Below are 19,079 nucleotides of genomic sequence, written 5' to 3' on the forward strand. Positions count from 1 at the left end.
GGGAACAGGAACCGCCGGAGCGGCGACGGGAACAGGAACCGCCGGAGCGGCGACGGGAACAGGAACCGCCGGAGCGGCGACGGGAACAGGAACCGCCGGAGCGGCGACAGGAACAGGAACCGCCGGAGCGGCGACAGGAACAGGAACCGCCGGAGCGGCGACAGGAACAGGAACAGGAGCGGCGACGGAGGAGCGGCGACGGAGACACGGCCAGCCGATGCGCGCCGTGCGCATGTCAAGTCCCTCCGTATTAGCCGGAGTCCATCAGAGAACGCCTGCACTCCGGGGTACTCACGCCACCAGGGCTCGTCCTCCAGTATCTCGATAGCTAGTTTGACAACTCGGAGCTGGGCAGTAAGGCTGGGCGCTTCCGTGTATTCTCTGGTCAGCCTCTCGAGATCCCCGCGGAAGTCCTCAGGTAAGCTCGGTGGAATACATTCCATCGCTTCGGTGCGTGGTTAGGCGCGGAGGCGACGAACAGAGGAAAAAAAGGGGAAAACAAGGGAAAAAAAACTTGTAACAGACCTGGGTGCAGGTTGGCGCTGGCTGGGTCCAAGTCTGGCCAGATTGTTCTGTCAGGGCGGTGTAGATGACGGACCCACATGCACAGCACAACACAGCGTTTAGGATGTTAAGAGGACAGTTTATTCCAGAATGCAGAATCCAATCCAGGCAGAGTCATACACAGTAGATCAAACGGCTAAATAGGATCAGGCAGAGACGGCGTCAGGGACAGGCGAGGTCATACACAAGAGCTGGGTTACAGTACCAAATCGTCAGGCGTCAGATCGTGGTCAGGCAGGCATGCATGCAGCGGTAGATCATTAAGGCAGACAAGGCAGACAAGGACAAGGCAGGCTCAGAATCAGAGGTTTAAACGGGAGGCACGGTACACGGCAATACAAGACAAGGAACGCTGGAAAGTGGTGATCTCACGCAACAATCTGGCAGCTTGAGTCTGTGAGAGGTGGAGGTTATATACTGGTGAGTGATTACTAATTACGGACAGGTGTGGCTAATGAGGACCGGTGAGTGAACAACTGACTGTGAACAGGAAGTCAACAAAATAAAACAGGACATACTGCGCTAAACAGGAACCAACAAGAAACAAAACAAAACCCAGATCGTGACAACAGCAGGGTAACTGCATTTAAAGAGTACACTGACTGAGCTGCATATTTATACATCCTCTGAAAGATAGACGCGGTAAGGCGGAGAAATGGTAGAAGAGGCTGACGGTTTGGGTAAAGGTGGTATGCCACTGAAGGCTCCACTGCTGGGGGTTCGGTCAGTCCCAGCTCCGCCATGTTCAGCATCTCCAGTTTCGAGTGCCCCTTGTCGGGTATTTTGCTTTTGAAAGGGCTTGACCAGTAACGTCTCATCTCTTTTATCTCATCTCTTTCATGCAAGCAGGAACCGCAGGCAAAAGCTGCCTTGACGGCGCTTGGGCCAGTGGAAGTCTTTTACCATCATACAGGTCCCTCTCTGTCCCCTCTTGGCCCTGGCAGCTGGCCATGGGATCCCCAGCTTGGCTGCAGCTTGCTTACAAACCTCGTACAGGTTATTATCCATTTGGGAAACAGTGTCAGAGGCACTGGGGGGCCTGGACTGATAGGCGGGGTAGGTGGAATCATCCACCTCTTCCTCCATATCATCTGTGTCCAGGAGGTCAGAGCTGGCATCGCAGTCTGCCTCCTCAGGGCCAGGTTCATGCTCTTTGTGGTCGAGGAGCTCCTCGAACAGCGGAGGCATGAGCGGTGATTCAACGTCCATCATGTCCGCCCAGCTCTTTTTAGTTCGCGGAGGATGGCTGTTCATAGTGGTCGTAGGGGTGGTAGCTGACAGGCACGGGACCTGTTTGTTAGCCACCGCTACTCTCAGACTTCTATCCAGAGTCTTCTCTGGCATTGCTGCACAGTGTGGGCACACTTGCAGGTCAGCTAGTAAAGCCTGTGCGTGCTTAACGCCCATGCAGGCTATACACATCGGATGTGACATCGACATGACGCAGGACACGGGCGGGATGTTGTCACTGTAGACATAGTTGGACAGAAGACTGTAGGATACACACTAGGCGTTAGCCTGTTATAAGACCGGTAATAGACGCGGGGTTTATGCCGCGTCAGGTACTGGTCCTGGAGCTAGCTCGCCTTGACGCATTAGCTAGACAGTCCGTTTAGTGGGTTTGAATCCAAGCTAAACACTGGGTTCAGAGCTAGTTCGTCTCAACACGTTAGCTAGTCACCGAAAAGTTCACTGTCTAACAAGCTAATGCTAGACAATGTTCAGAATAGGCTCGTAGTGAAACGTAGCCTGAGTTACACTAGCACGGTGCGTATGTGACCGCGGGAAAAACAGCTCGTCTTAACACGCACACTGTATGCTAGCGGAAATAATAATTGTCTTACGCAGCGCAATCTAGACAATGGCCTGAAAACTGCATTCGGCAACGCTCTCCTTAACGGGTCGTCTATGAACTGTTAAACAGATCACAGGTTGCCTGGATACGCTGAGGGAGCTTATAGTTCCTCACGGGAAGCAAGAAAGCGAGAAAGATTTAGGAAGGGCGGTCGACCGTGTCATAAGGGGTGGGCGGAGCCAGAGCACGGCTCCACCTGTCTGTCTCTGACAGATGTTGTGTAATTGGAGCTTCCATGGTTGGTCACGCTGAGACGATTCCCATAGTGAAACATCAAGCTAAGTTAGAAAAAGAACAACAATCAGCAACAGCGTGCTTTAAGTTTGATTGAGAGACGCTGCCCATACTGCACGGCTGAGGCCACAGACCGGCTGACTGTCCACAGAATGATTCTGCTGGGGCAAAGTGATGGGCGAGAGGCCGGTTGGGTTCCAGTACCAGTGTAGATGACCCTGAGGAGGGAGGTGAATGCACTGACTCACAGCTAACTGCAATGAAGAATGCTTGCAACGCTTAGATTCAGAAATGATTTGACAATGTTTGTCAAATGTAGAGAAAAAAAAAACTTTATAAGTCATGTCACAGATAATATTAGACTAATACACTCAGACCTGATGCAGAACAAAAAATAGCACCCGTCATAGACTCCCTGTTAAGAACTACTCCCATATTCCCAGTAAAGAAAGCTTCTCCTAACACTGGCTGGAGGATGATACAAGAACTTCAAGCTGTGAATAAGGCTGTACAACCAAGAGCAGTCGTGGTACCTGATCCCTACATTCTATTGAATAATTTACACCCAGATAAGCAGATCTTCTCAGTTATAGATATTAGTAATGCCTTTTGTAGCATTGCAGCTCCCCCAGATTCACTATTTTGGTTTGCGTTTACTTACAAAGGTCAGCAATGCACGTACACCAGCCTACAATAGGGTTATTGTGAAAGCCCGACTATTTTCTCACATTGTATGTCAGCGAATCTTGAATCTCTAAATTTACACCCCCATACGGTAGTCAGATATTACTGTACGAAGATGATGTTCTGGTGGCGTCACAGACTAAAGAAGAATGCAGTAAAGATACTGTAGCGCTTCTTTCATTTCTGGCAGAGAACAGTCACAAGGTCAGTAAAAACAAACTGCAGCTGTTGAAGAAAGAATTTAAATATTTAGAACAGATCATATCAGCAAGTGGACAACAATTGATCCAAAAAGAGTGTTCAAAAGTCAGAGAACCTAGACCAGATTTACAGGACAACCCAATACCTGGTTCTGTCTTTGTCTTTGTGGATGGACCAAGCACAAAGTCTAAAACTGGAAAAACACAGAGTGGCTGTGCAGTTCTGACTGATAGTGAGACCTTGAAATCAGAACCGTTACCCCCACACTACAGAGCACAAGCAGAAATAATTGCACTGACAGAGACATGCAAACTCAGGTCAGATAGTTAGCATCTATACTGATAGCAGATATGCAAAATGAACTATTCATATATTTACCAGTCAATGGGAAAATACAGGCATGATGACATCAACGGGAAAGACTACAATGCAGATGAATTAATGAAAACTTTGTTAAAAGCAGTACAACTTCCAGCAAAAATAGCCATTTGATGCACTGCACTCTCAAAAGTGAAAAAAATAAATGGACTCAAAGGACAAACTGTTAAGTTATTATTATTTTTGTTGAGGGGAAGCCTATCCTACCAACATCCGTCTATAAATGGGGAGCAATATTGAGCCATGTTACGCGCGAGGGTCAGACTAGACTCGGAACAGTATACAGTACTACTGTTACAACCGAGGGTCGAACTGGACTGAACGGTATTCTAAAACACGCTCCTTGAGCGGGGAGACAGACTACAATGGCCTACAAACTGAACTGGGAGGGAGGACCCAAATGCACGACCCACAGACAGGACTGACAATAAATGATTTAATAAATAAATAAAACATACAGACAGAGGACAATACAAACTAAGGATGCTGCATATGCAGCATAGGCCAGAAATAAACAATGCAAACTAACACATATAACTCACAGGTAAACTAAAGATCACTGCAGAGCAGGAAACTAAATTACCATCCTAAAACACAAAACATGCAAACAACAGTACATGTACCTAACACAAACAGTGAACAAACACACAAACATAGACGGCGAGCACGATGGCACGGTAACCTGTAACACATAATGCACCAACAAAGACTGTGCACAAACTGAGACCTTAAATACAAGACAAGACAGGTGAACCCAATCAAACTAATACAGGAAACAAGGACACAAAACCAAAAGGGTGAAACCAGGCTGCCCCTGGTGGCGTGGAAGCCGAGTCACAACAAGCCATGGGCCTTGTCATGTCTCAACGGGGGGGATGGTACAGATAATAAACAAATACTGTACTATGCTGCTTTTGAATTTACAAATTATTATAAAAAAATTGTTCCTGATGCATCACATGCGCTAAATTTAACCCTCAAGGAAATATTCGACAAACAAGAAGAACATTCCCTATAGCAGAATATCCATTTCATTATTTACATATTGGATTTTTGTGAATTAACTAGGTGTCAATGTAAAAAGTAGTGTTTGACAATTATGAACCTCTTTTCCAAATGGGTAAAGGTGTTCCCCACAACCACTAATGATTCACTAGCTGTAGCAAAAACTCTAGTAAAAGATATAATACAATTTGGGATACCAGATCGAATTTATAGTGAAAACGGACCACACAGATTTTTCCTACCTGCTGCTGTCAGACCATACAACCAGAACTGTTAACTTCCTATTTGTCACGACATGGGTCTTTGTTTCTCGTTTTATTTCTTGTTTCTGGTATTTATTCTGAAGGACTCTGTTTTTACTTATCATGTTTTGGTTTCCTGTTTTTTTTGGTAATACTTCCGGTTTCTGTTTTCATTTGGTTAGTTCCCTTTTCGCGTCCCGGTCTCATTACGCACACCTGTCCGTTATTAGTAATCACCGCCAGCATTTAACCGCCGCCAGTCACTTCAGTCATTTGTCAGATCGTCTTGCGAGAATACCGTTGTGCCACGCACCATGACCCGATGGACTAGAGATGTACTATCACCCCACAAAGATTCGTGTATTTTTACTGTATAGTTTAGGATTTAGCAGTACTAGAAAGTACTATGTCATACTGTAATACAGTCAACTTTGATGATTGATAACTTGACTTTGGTGCATAGGTTCAGGCTCAGACCACTTTCCCCTTGTTCTACTAGTGATGTACTATCACCCCACAAAGATTTGTGCACTTTTACTGTATAGTTTAGGATTTATTAGTATTCAAAACTTCCAGGTCATACTGTAATACTCTATGGGCCTTATATTCAACTATGACGATGAATAACTTGACTTTAGTGCATAATGCCAGGCCCAGATTATGTCACTTTCATAATAAAATTTGTGAGTGAGGCTAAGCACACACACATTAAATCATTTTATTAACATCTGTTAGGACTCCAAAGTGTGACTTTTAATATTAAAACTAAATGTTTAATGTTTAATATAAAGTCATGGAACAGTCAAAAACTGAATATTTATGTGTGAAACATACATTAACGTGGTGGAGGAGTTTGTGTGCCTGAATGACCCCGGGAGCTATGTTGTCGGGGGCTAAATGCCCCTGGTAGGGTCTCCCAAGGCAAACAGGTCCTGGGCTGGGCTGAACTGGAGGAAGTGTCTTGAGAGAGGGAGGTTTGGAGTTTGCTTAGACTGTTACCCCCGCGACCCGTCCCAAGAAAAAGCAGTTGAAAATGGATGGATGGACATATAAATACAGTTTTGTGCCAAAATGAACAAAACTATAAAGAGAAATAGGATATATCCTGTAACTGTTTTATGGTTGAGGAATTATTTACAGAAATTCCAGTCTAGTATTCAGTTGTTGCTTTCTTAAATGTGTTTTTATCTATTAGTAAGCACTGTGCATGAAACCACCTGCAACAGGTATCACACTGTATCTGTAAAAGGGCACATGAATGACCATTTTATAGCACCTGAATGAAATCGTTATTTGTTCTCATCAAACCATTTCCCATGTCTGGAGTTTGTTTTATCAAAGTATCCATCTCTGTTCTTACACATTGTAATATCTAGTTTTGAACACTAAAATGTAAATACAAAATGTATATAACCAAATGTTCAGGATTAGATTTAATGCAATTATTCTCTCTTCACAATACAGACTTAAAACAAAAAAGAAAGTTACACTACACTGTTTGTAGTGCAGCACTTATTGGTTTTGTGCTTGACTGTAAGGGCCATATTACAGCATAACATGGTACTACTAAAATCCTAAACTATACAGTAAAAGTACACAGATCTTTGTGGGGTGATAGTACACATCTAGCAGAACAAGGAGAAAGAAGTCTGGGCCTGGAACTATGCACCAAAGTCAAGTTATTAATGATTAAAGTTGACTATACGGCCCATATAGTTGCAGTATGAAATGGTAGTTTTGAATACTAATAAATTCTAAACTATACAGTAAAAATACACAAATCTTTGTGGGGTGATAGTACACATCTAGCAGAAATAGGAGAAAGTGGTTTGGGCCTGGAACTATGCACCAAAGTCAAGTTATTAATCATGAAATTTGACTGTATTACAGTGTGACATAGTACTTTCAATGACTGCTAAATCCTAAACTATACAGTAAAAATACACGAATCTTCGTGGGATGATAGTACATCTCTAGTAGAACAAGGGGAAAGTGGTCTGGGCGTGGAACTATGCAACAAAATCAAGTTATTGATCATTAAAGTTGACTATACGGCCTATACAGTTACAGTATGACATGGTAGTTTTAAATACTAATAAATCCTAGACTATACAGTAAAAATACACAGATATTTGTGGAGTGATAGTACACCTCTAGTAGAACAAGGAGAAAGTGATCTGGGCCTGGAACTATGCACCAAAGTTAAGTTATTAATTATAAAAGTTTTACAGTGTGACATGGTATTTTTAAATACTAATAAATGCTTAATTTTACAGTAAAAGTACACAGATCTTTATTAGGAGACAGTTTTTTTATATATGCAATATTTTGTTTCGTAGTTTTCCATATTTTGAACAGACCAGACGTGTCGCTATGAAAAGAGGAAGTCGCGACGAGCGTGTTTTGTGCTCTGCTGTAAAGCGCGTAATACGGGCGCAAGACGTTTCTGAAGCGCGGCTGGCTGAACGACGGATGAACGAACGACGGCTCACTTGACCGCAGTTGCTTTTGTTAGCCGCTATCAGAGCTGTTGTTTGAGTATTCTTGTTTTTGTTTGGACATTTACTGAGCCACCATTAAATAAGTCACCAAACTGAGTTGTTTCTCCTGCCGTGCATTTGGGTCCTGCGTCATGATCACGTTTCCGTCAATCCGTGACACTATTGCTACATTAACTCACCTACTGCATCAATGGTTTATGTAATAATCTTCTCTGAGCAACATTTGTGCAAACCAGTAAAATATTTATACAAGCCTTCCAATGCCTTCCATATGTCAAGTGTTAATACATCACAAGAAATGTTTTTCTGAAAATGCTTTTCAAGATGTGCCTTGCCCACAAAAGGGACTACTGCAGGTTGGTGACTGGGAGTTCATCAGAGTCAAAAAACGCAACAACTGGACCTCATCCCAGTGGGGAGGCCTACACAGTGACGCTGCAAACACCTACAGCCTGCAAAGTCGAAGGCATCTCTAGGTAGATACACCACACACACTGCAAAAGACAACAGGTACAGTACAGGACTGTACAGTACTGGACTTTCAAGGTGTTTCCAAGCGTCAGCGCTACTTAAACTAGCCCAAAAAGCAAACGGGCTGGAATCTAATTTAATTGGTTCGATCACAAATAGCGAGTCAATTAAGGACTGGTTGTGATAGTTTCAGTTTCGCGGAGTTTCTTGATGACTTTCTAACGTTACAAAAATCGTTGTTCGTTCGTGTTTCTAAGTTTAACTTAGGTTTACAAAATTTCAGAACAAAGGAAAATTAAAGAAAAGTAATGCGACGCAAAAAGGAAAAAGTGAAAGAAGGTTGAAGATAGAGGGAAATCCGTTTTGCCTTGGGTGTCACTGGTTTAAATACCTCTGGGGCAGTGGTCACTGCAGGGCGGAGAAATGACTTCAGCCAGTGGTGAAGAGTTCCACCTCTTTTAGATCAGGAATCAAACTATTTGATTTGGATCGCTCCTAAATCTGGGATAACTAAGCTCTTCTCTTTTCATCAAGCTCAAAGTTCCATCACACCATAACACAATAAACATGTAATGATCACTTTGACACTCAAATAAGCAGAGAAGTCAGAATGGTTAAACAGCAATATTAAATGCTTAGAATCTTAAGGTCTTATATGTGGTCCCTTACAAATGCTGTAACAAATTAAATGTTATTCATGATGCCTGGTCTTGTCTTATGTAACACCCAGTAAACACTAAAACATACACGAATAATAAATGCAAGCAAAATCAAATTATAAATGACCTAATCTGGACATTACTAATTAAACAATTATAACACTTAAAAATGTGATACAATAATGAGGATTGGATCGAATTGTAGCTGGTGGAAATAGTCCATGTGTATGTTGCACAGATTAAAAGAAGTAAAGAAGGTGAGTCTCTCTATTTCAACTTTGTGCCCACACACAAAGGAAAGCATGGTGATGAGTTGAAGTCCCTTTGTAACTTTAGGAATTTCCTGGCAAATCTGTAGATCAGGCATTGAACATCACACAGAAACCAATCTAATATCAAACGAAAACATTTTGTCCACAGAATACGATGACATCAGTTTCATGGGAGTCGAAAGTTCTGGTGCATCTGAACCAGAACCTGTGTCCAAATGAAGTCTCTCGTTCTCTTTGATGAGCACATTCCACATTTTATGGCTGGTGGTCCCAGTTCTGGGAGAGACAGCTTCTTGGTGATAAATGTGACAGCCTCTCCTTTTGGCATGATAAGCAGAGGTAGAATCCTGAGGGATTTACAGGTAGATCAACAAAGTGGACTCATGGTTCTTTGATATGGACCTTTGAGATGTTGGCGTAAATTGGTGCCTGTGGTGATAGAAGCCAGTCTCCTGTAGTGGAGAAAGATTCAGGGTCCCTTATCTCTGGGGACTGAAAGGGACGTAGGGGTTCTTCAAAGGAGGGAGTTAAGTTCACATGTAGGTCAGGTTACCTCAGTCCAGACGTGGATTGCTACAACAATCTGGCCCAAACTTGGACCCAGCCAGCACTCAGCCTCCGGTCAGGTCAGTGACTGTTTTTTCCTGTTTCTTTTTTTTTTTTGACGGCGAGTATTATTCACCCAAGGGAGTATGGAGTTTACCTGCGCCGAGCTACCTAGCGACCTACAAGGTTATTTTAAAATCCTCGCGGAGGATTACCGACGGGCGATTAACCCGGAAAACCAGCGCAGCGCCGTGGAGGTGGCGGTATTGACTCTGGAGGACGAGGACAGTGTGTTAGAGCGCCCCGGTGTTCGTCGCCTCTATGAGCGATTGTGCGCAAGGCTCGATGAGTTAAGCAACGCGCTCCGCACCACACCAGCCCCCACGCCGCCCGCTCGGATTACGCCAGCCCCGGGCGCACCGCCGATGGTTTCGGTTTCCTCCTCCCAGCCCCGTCGGACCGTCGTGTCTGCACCAACCTGCCCAGCTCCATGTTTGCTCCGCTGGGAGGACTCCCTGCACTCATGCGGTCCCCAGTCTCCAGTCCAGTCGCGAGCTGTTCAGTCTCCAGTCCAGCCGCGAGCTGTTCAGTCTCCAGTCCAGCCGTGTTTTGCCCAGGCTCCAGTTCAGCCGTGTTTTGCCCAGTCTCCAGTTCAGCTGTGTTTTGCTCAGTCTCCAGTTCAGCCGTGTTTTGCTCAGTCTCCAGTTCAGCCGTGTTTTGCTCAGTCTCCAGTTCAGCTGTGTTTTGCCCAGTCTCCAGTTCAGCCGTGTTTTGCCCAGTCTCCAGTTCAGCCGTGTTTTGCCCAGTCTCCAGTTCAGCCATGCTCCGCTCAGGCTCCAGTCGCAGTTCAGCCTCGCCACGCTCAGGTTTTAGTGCAGCCCTGTCACGCTCAGGTTCCAGCCCCAGCCCAGCCGAGCCCAGTTCGGGCTCTAGCCCCGTTCCAGTCGAGCCCAGTCCAGGTCCCAGTCCAGTCGAGCCCAGTCCAGATCCCAGTCCAGGTCCCCGTCCAGTCGAGCCCAGTTCAGTCGAGCCCAGTCCAGGCCCCAGTCCAGTCGAGCCCAGTCCAGATCCCAGTCCAGGTCCCCGTCCAGTCGAGCCCAGTCCAGTCGAGCCCAGTCCAGGTTTCAGCCCAGTCGAGCCCAGTCCAGGCTTCAGCCCAGTCGAGCCCAGTCCAGGTTTCGGCCCAGTCGAGCCCAGTCCAGGGTTCAGCCCAGTCGAGCCCAGTCCAGGTTCCAGCCCCGTCGAGTCACGTCCCAGTCCAGTCCGGTCACGTTCGAGTCCAGTCTGGTCACGTTCAGGTCCAGTCGAGTCACGTTCCTGTCCCAGTCCAGTCCGGTCACGTTCAGGTCCAGTCGAGTCGCGTTCCTGTCCCAGTCCAGTCCAGTCACGCTCAGGCCTTGTCCCAGCCAGAGGGCACCGTCCGTCTGACGAGCGTTAGTCCCACCCAATCAGGCCCGACGTCTACTCCGTCGAGCTCGGCAGCTGTGAGCAGTCATGCTGGCTCCGGAGGGGACGCCGTCCCAGTTCCTGTCGACCCGTTAGGGGTCGTTCCTGTCCTCGTCGGCTCCAGTAAGGACGCCGTTCCTGTCCCCGTCGGCTCCAGTAAGGACGCCGTTCCCGTCCCTGTCGGCCATGTTGCGGCCGTTCCAGTCCCTGACGGCCATGTTGCGGCCGTTCCAGTCCCTGTCGGTTATGTTGCTGCCGTTCCTGTCTCTGTTCCCGTTCCCGTCGGCCAAGTAGAGGCCGTTCCTGTCTCTGTTCCCGTTCCCGTCGGCCAAGTAGCGGTCGCTCCGGTTCCCGTTCCTGTCGGCCAAGTAGCGGTCGCTCCGGTTCCCGTTCCTGTCGGCCCTGTAGCGGTCGTTCCCGCTCCCGTTCCTGTTGGCCCTGTAGCGGTCGTTCCCGCTCCCGTTCCTGTCGGCCCTGTAGCGGTCGTTCCAGTCCCCGTTCCAGACGCCGCTGGTTCCTGTTTCTCGTCGCGGTGGTCCAAGGAGGACGCCGCTGGTTCCTGTTTCTGGTCGCGGTGGTCCAAGGAGGACGCCGCTGGTTCCTGTGTCTCGTCGCGGTGGTCCAAGGAGGACGCCGCTGGTTCCTGTGTCTCATCGCGGTGGTCCAAGGAGGACGCCGCTGGTTCCTGTGTCTCGTCGCGGTGGTCCAGGGAGGACGCCGCTGGTTCCGGGTTCTCTTCGCGGTGGTCCAAGGGGGACGCCGCTGGTTCCGGTTTCTCGCCGCGGTGGTCCAAGGAGGGCGCCGCTGGTTCCGGTTTATCGTCGCGGTGGTCCAAGGTGGACGCCGCTGGTTTCCCTGCACTCTGGCGGCGGTCCGGAGCTGCATAGTTGTCTCGTGGACTGGCGGCCTCGCCCGCGGCGCATCCGGCGGTGTGGATGGCGCTGCCTCCTGCGGCGACGTCCGCCTCGACTCCTCGGCCCCTCGGATCAGCATCCGCCTGGAGGACGTCGCCATTCGGGGTGGTCCCCGGGGACATCGGCCCAGCCCAAGGGCACTAAGAGTGCCACCCTGGCTCAGCGGCGGCTGAGCAGGATCTCGCCACGCCTTCACCCTCCGTGAGGGAATCCCTGGACTTCGTGTTTTTCCCGTTCGTGGACTTGGGTTTTGTCGTGTGGACTCTTGTTTTGGCCCTCCCCCGGTCCTCCCTCCACCCACCCTGCTCGTTTGCCTTGAGGGGTAGGGATTCGGTCCCTCCTCCTGGGACCACCCTCCGCCCGCCCTGGTTTGGGGGGGGGGGCTTCCGTGGGCGCCATGGAAGGCGCCATGGGGGGGGGTACTGTCATGATTTGGGTTTTGTTTCTAGTTGTTTCCTGTTGTCACGCCATGTCCTGTTTTATTTTGTTGACTTCCTGTTATCAGTTCAGTTGTTCACTCCCTAGTTCATTCACCTCACCTGTCTGTAATCAGTAATCAAGTCACTGTGTATTTAACCACCACCTGTGCCCTTAGTTCTCCGCCAGATTGTCGAGTTTCCTGAGTTTCTTGAGTTTGCCGAGTTACCTGAGTTTCCTCGTTCCAGTGTTTCGTGTCCGTGTTCTTCGTGTATTGTTCCTGTCTGCTTTGACCGTCGTTTCCTGCCTGAACCTGGACTAACCAACTGACCGTGAGTTTGCTTAATCCCTGCCTGTACTTTTGCCGAGACCTCCTGTGTAACGAACCCTGCTTGTATACCGGACTCGAGATTGCCTGCTCCCCTTTGTTCTTTATCGCTGAGCCTTTGTATGTATGACCTGGACCGTCTGACCTTGCCTTGGAAAATAAGTCTGTGTTTAACTATCATCGCGCCTCTGTGCCGTGCATGTGGGTCCGCCACCTGCCCGAGTCTGACACAAACAAAAGAACTAGTTCCACGTCCTCCACCATATCAGGGTCGTAATTATACACGTTTTTTGAGTGCCAACTTCTCCACAGACATGTTATTTGATCATGTTCTTTTTCCTCCTCAGTTCAAGGGGAACTGTTTCCAGAGCAGCAGCTTTTCTCTTTTAAAGAATAAGGATTTAGCCATCTCAGTAGGGGAAGTTCCCCTGAAACACTGCCAGACTTTGAAGATGCCTTGCACTTGCAGTGCCACCCATTTCAACACTTCTGAGGCATCGAAGGGAGTTCAGTGTGTCTCTTATTTTATGGGGACCCTCTCACAGTCTGATATTAATTATGTTTGTGGTCACACAATCTATGTGCATCTTCCACCCAATTGCAAGGGACGACTACGGAAGCGAGAGATCGACCTGAAGGAAAGTGATCGGATCTGGGGATCAGACGTTCCCATGGACAAAAAGCTCTGGACTACAGGCCAGAAAGTGGCACTATCCCTATTTCCAAGGTTGGGAGTAGGAACAATCATGCTAAGAGTTAAAACCATAAATTATTATTAATTAATTATATTAATTATATTAATTATATTAATTATATTAATTAATCAATTAATTGATTGATTGATTGATTGATTGATTGATTGATTGATTGATTGATTGATTGATTGATTGATTGATTAATTAATTAATTAATTTCCAACAGGAGTCGTGAAACAAGTCTAGCATTGTACGCACCCTCGTTTGAAATGCACATACAGTACGTATAAATGCTGAGGCAGTGTTTCTGGCACCGGTCCGTTTAAAATAAAAGTGACCCACAAAGTCCTCACTTGTTGATCCCTTAGTAAAGTAAATAGACTTTGGTGTTGGTTAAAACATCCAAGAACGGGGGGAACGGTTTCAGAGTAGGACAAGGTCTGTCTCCATTGGATCAAGTCTCAAAATGTAAAAAAGGAGGAAATGCACTTCTACCGTGCTCAGTGTGTGTAAATGTGACCCATAGAGTCATAGGAACGCTCCAAAATGTCTAAAAAGTGGATTTTGCATGATATGACCCCTTTAAATTTCTCCTACTCACCTACAAAGCACTTAATGATAAAGCTCCTTCTTACCTTAAAGAACTCATAGTTCCTTGTGCTCCCAGCAGAACGCTTCGAGCGCTGGGCTACTTGTGGTTCCTAGAGTCTTTAAATGTAGAACAGAAGGCAGATATTTTAGCTACCAAGCTCCTCTCCTCTGGAACCAGCTCCCTGTTCAGGTTCGAGAAGCTGACACTGGCATTGATTGTTAGTCACAGGAACCATCTCTTAGTTAAGCTGCAACAGACATAGACTGCTGAGGACTTAATTTATACACTGAGCTCTTCTGTTTCCTTCTATCCAATCCAATAACCTCCCATCACTGTTCCACGTTTAACTAGCATTTTGTCTTTCTCTCCAGTAGTTGTGCTTTTCCCTTTTAATTTGGCTTCAGCAAGTCTAATGCTTATTTAATGATTCATTTCATAATTTCATCATTAATATTGGCTGGCTGTGTATCGTCACAGAGACTCTTGGAAGAGACAGTTGTCTTGTTTTTCCAGCCACTAACAGCACATAAAGAGAAGAATGAAGAATCTATGACTTTCTAACAACTGTCTGCTTTGGATCAAAATAAAAGGCTGCTAAACGACTTAGAAACAATGTCTTTATTCAAACACACTTAATAAATAAATAAAAATATAACCTTTTGTTAAAAACGTAAAGCAATGTCCGAAAGTTTGACTGTAAACTGGAGGAGTAACACGCCCCATAGTCGGTGTAGGTACGTTCAATCACAAACAGCTCGGGAGGTTCGTCAGAGCACAGTGCATTCTGGGTGTTGTAGGATATGACCAATTTTGGCCACAGCACATAATAATGCCCTTTCCCCTGTCTCTCTAGGTACAGACCAGATGCAGATCAAACAGTATGTCCACCAGAAGCCTGGGTGATCTCCCATACAGAAGATAGAATGGCGAATAGCCTGTGACTTCACAAGTGTGTACAGTTATAGGCGTACACCAGCTTGTTCAGGGACTCCTTCCAGTTTGACTTCTGTGTCTCAGTCAGTGTTTTCAGCATTTGTAACAATGTCCTGTTCATGCGCTCCACCTGACCATTCCCCATCGGGTGATAGGGTGTCGTTCTGGATCCATTCACTCCACTGAGTTTCTTTAGCTGACTAAACAACTGGTTTTCAAATTCTCTCCCCTGGTCATGATGGATGCGAGCGCGAAAGCCAAACTTCAGCACATAGTTGTTGAAGATGAGGTTCGCAGCAGTTTTTCCTGATTTGGATGTGGTGGCATACACTTTAAAAAACGTGTGAAGTGGTCCACTATGAGAAGAATGTACTCGTATCCTCCCTTACACTGATCTAGGTGGAGAAAATCAACACATACTAGTTCAAAGGGTTGAGATGTCACTATGTTTTGTCAGGGGAGCTTTGGTGTCATGGCATGGCTTTTTCTGTTTCAGGCAAATACAGGCTTTAGTCACATAATGCTCAATGTCAGACTGCATATACGGCCAGAAGAAGCGGTCTCGCACCAGGGACACTGTGCTGTCCAATGTTATTGTGCAGCTCTTCTAACACCTTTCCTCTGTACTGCTCTGTTAGCACTAACTGTTTGCGTGTGGTTGTTATCCGGTACAGAATGTTGTCACTGTCTGTTGTTAGTTTGTCCCATTGTCTGAACAAGCATTTTGTTTTTGAACTGAATGTAGAACACTCTTTGAATGATGGCTTGGAGCCCAATTATTTGTAGTTTAACACAAGACTGATGACTGGATCTAATTCTTGTGCCTCTTTAATCTGGTCCTTTGTGATGGGGGTTACTGGTTTAGTGATGGTTGCATCCACTAAGGATGACATAGCTGCACCTGGTCTGTACTTTATTGTAAAGTGAAAATCAGCCAACTCTGCAACCCACCTGGAAGTGGTTGCATTCAGTTTCGCAGTGGACAAGATGTAGGTCAGCGGATTGTTATCACTATAAACAGTGAATGTCGGGGCATAGTACAAATAATCACGAAACTTATCAGTGATTGCCAATTTTAAAGCTAAAAATTCTAGCTTGCCTGCGTGGTAGTGGTAATTCTTTTCAGCTGCTGTTAGCGTACGGGACCCATAGGCTATTACTCTTACCATCTTGTCTTTGGTACAATACTGCTCCCAAGCCTTGGTGCGAAGCGTCACTGTTCACAATAAATGGCTGAGTGAAATCAGGGAAGCCTAAGACTGGTGGATGAAGCAAACAGTCAATCAGCTGTTCAAGGGCTTGTTGATTGTATATAGTAGGTGAGCAGGCCGAACATCTTTCTTAGCTGTCCCACAGTCTGTGGTCTGATATCCTTCAGTGCTGCCACTGCCTCAAAATCAGCAGGATCAACTCGGCTCCCTTCCGCTGAGACAATCCTGCCTAGGTAGCGGACCTCAGGTTTGAATAAATCACACTTACTGGGCTTGAGTTCGATGCCATACTGCCTAAGGCGCTGGAGCACGTTCCTCACATCATTTGCATGATCTTGGAAAGACCCGCTAAAAACCAATGTGTCGTCTAAATAGGGGATGCAAATGTTGTCACGGAGCCCATCCAAGCATTCCTCCATTGCGCGTTGGAAAGCTGCAGGTGCATTCATGAGGCCGAAGGGGATGCGTATCCACTCATAAGGTCCCCATGGTGTGACAAAAGCTGTTAGGGGCCTGCTGTCCTCGGACATAAATCCCTGGTGGTAAGCTTTACCCTGGTCTAAGAGGGAGAAACAGGAGGTACAGTACCACCCAAACCATCCATGATGTCTTGAACCCGGGGTATGGGTTGGCGGTCAGCATGGGTCTTCTTGTTAACGTCTCCGTAATCAATGCACAACCGGAGGGTTCCATCCTTTTTCCGAACACAGACTACAGGAGAGGAATAAGAAGAGTTTGACTTTTTGACCCAGCCCTCTGCTATCAAGTCATGCAGATAACCTTTCATCTCTTGGTACAGTGGCTTTGGTACTGACATGTAGGTGCATTTAACTGGTTCCTGGTCTTTGAGAGAAATGGTCATTTTTAGCCTCTCAATGCAACCAATATCTTTGTCCTGGAGAATGAGTGACACTCCTCCCTAAGGACCTGTCTGACTACATTTCTCTGGTTCTCATTTAGGTGGCTTAAGTCAACAGGCGGATCCCATTGTTCATCAGCATTGTATGGAGTCTGCACGGTGGTGTGATTTACTGTGACCGGGGATGTAACCTTCTCAAGGGTTTGAGCAGGTAAATTAGGTAGGTAAAATTAGGTAAAATAGGTCATGATTGTCTGCACAGTACCAATTACCGGTGCGACCCTGCAGAACAATGATATGGCTAGTTGGATTACAGATACCTATTGTGGTGACTGTCAACACTCCATTCTCAACCCTGACTAAAGTCTCAACAAGCTCCAGACCCTCTGGGGCAATGAGGGTTTAGATCAGGCTCAAATAACATGGTCTCAGCTTCTTCAAAGGGCCGAGCAGCTACACGACAGTCAACATCGATGCTACTGTGTTTTGGTACTGTAATGTTCCCTGTTTTTGTCTTCTGTGCTAACAGCCTGTATAAAAGCCCTCACCTTATTTCCCTTTAGGTTTGGGAAAGCTTTCCTGACTGTACTATACTGGCTTCTCAGTCTTTGTTAAAATGTGCTCAATAACATTAAAACCTATAATAGGATGTGACAGCTGCCAGCCTTTCATTACAAGCACTGGTACAGTCAGTTCTTTTGTCTGATTAGGTTCAGAAGCTAACCTGAATGTTGTTTTGACCCAGCCCAGGTACGGCATTTCAGTCCCATTTGCTGCAGTCAGTGTAAGAGAATCTGGTGAGTCTAGGATTTCAGAAACATCCCTCATCCTTGTGTCTGGTAAGAATTTTTCTTTTCATTTTTCATCAACGATGGAGACCTGAGAGCCTGTGTCCCATAAGGCTTGAAGTCCATGTCCACCCAGGTAACACTGGACGAGGCATTGCCTGCCCACTAGGGAAGTAACCCTGCGAGGGTGCCCAGCTCTGACTGATGGTAGGATGTCGCTATAATTGTTCCCTCTGCAGTGGTTAGGGCTCTCGCTGTTATCTACTAGGTGAGTACGTCTCTTATTATGTTCAGTCCGGTGATGTTTTTGGTATTCTGTGGAAGAAGATAGTCCTTTTTTGCAGGATGAGCATTGTTTCAGTTTCCCCTGTGGCCCTATGCTGCCACATTTAGTGTAGTGGACTGACTGTTGGATATGGTTAACACCTGTCCCTCGGTGGTAACCGTCTCTCGTTTAAAGGAGCTTCTCTTGATGGTCTGAAACCTCTTACCTTGCAACCAGCGTGAAACTGTTCTTCGCTTCCACACCAAAAACAGTGCATACAACGTTGACCTCCCCCAGCCTGCTGGCAGACGAAACACCTCCTTGGAGCACGAGAAGGAGGGTAGGTGTATTGGTGGTTCGGGTACTGATGCTGCACTGGGGCTGGTACCGGGACCTGGACAGGATGGCCTCCTAATTGCAGGTGGAGCATAGACCTGAGGCTGAAACATGGGCTGCTGTAATGTCTCTTTAATTTAAGCTATTTCTGCACCAAGGGTCTTGAGTGAAGCTACACCTGTCTTCAGTTCAGCTATTTCTGAGATCAATTCAGTAGGTATTGTCACCTTATGCTTCTTTGCAAGGCATTTAACAGATGTTGTTTCCTCCAGCCGCGCAATATTTGCGACTTTGGCTGGCTGTGCAGTGCTATAATTCTTTTTATTCCTCCTTTCCGCTTCATTAGCACAGGCAGTGTTTAACCTCTCTAACAGGAGCTCATCAGAAGTCCCGGAATCCAACAGAAGAGGATGCATGTCCATCCTGATGCTGTCACACTGCAGGCCAGTCAGTACTGTGTGCAAGCACATACGTTGAACTAGAGCTGGGTCATAATTGAGGCCTGACTCTGACTCTTAATGAAACAACAAACAACACCTTCTGTCTTAAGTCTAAAACTCTCATCAGGAAGCTTTGTGGAGTTTCTTTACTGTGTTGAGCTTCTAAAGCAAGTTGTTGGTAAAGTTCTGTAGCGCTCTTCTCTTGGAAATGTGACCGCAGGATGTGTCTGAGAGTGCTGAGGG

General features: G+C 46.5%; 1 protein-coding gene across 1 annotated transcript; it reads left to right on the plus strand.

The window, feature by feature from the left end:
• The first annotated feature begins 9,717 nt into the window (after positions 1–9,717).
• LOC129604654 (uncharacterized) lies at positions 9,718–18,492 on the plus strand. Its single transcript, XM_055512005.1, has 3 exons — positions 9,718–10,571; positions 10,704–10,766; positions 18,298–18,492. Exons 1-3 carry the CDS (start codon positions 9,759–9,761, stop codon positions 18,490–18,492), a joined length of 1,071 nt encoding a protein of 356 aa, XP_055367980.1. The 5' UTR covers positions 9,718–9,758.
• Positions 18,493–19,079: the final 587 nt, after the last annotated feature.

This window comes from Betta splendens, chromosome 9 (assembly GCF_900634795.4).
Source record: "Betta splendens chromosome 9, fBetSpl5.4, whole genome shotgun sequence".
Lineage (NCBI taxonomy): Eukaryota > Metazoa > Chordata > Actinopteri > Anabantiformes > Osphronemidae > Betta > Betta splendens.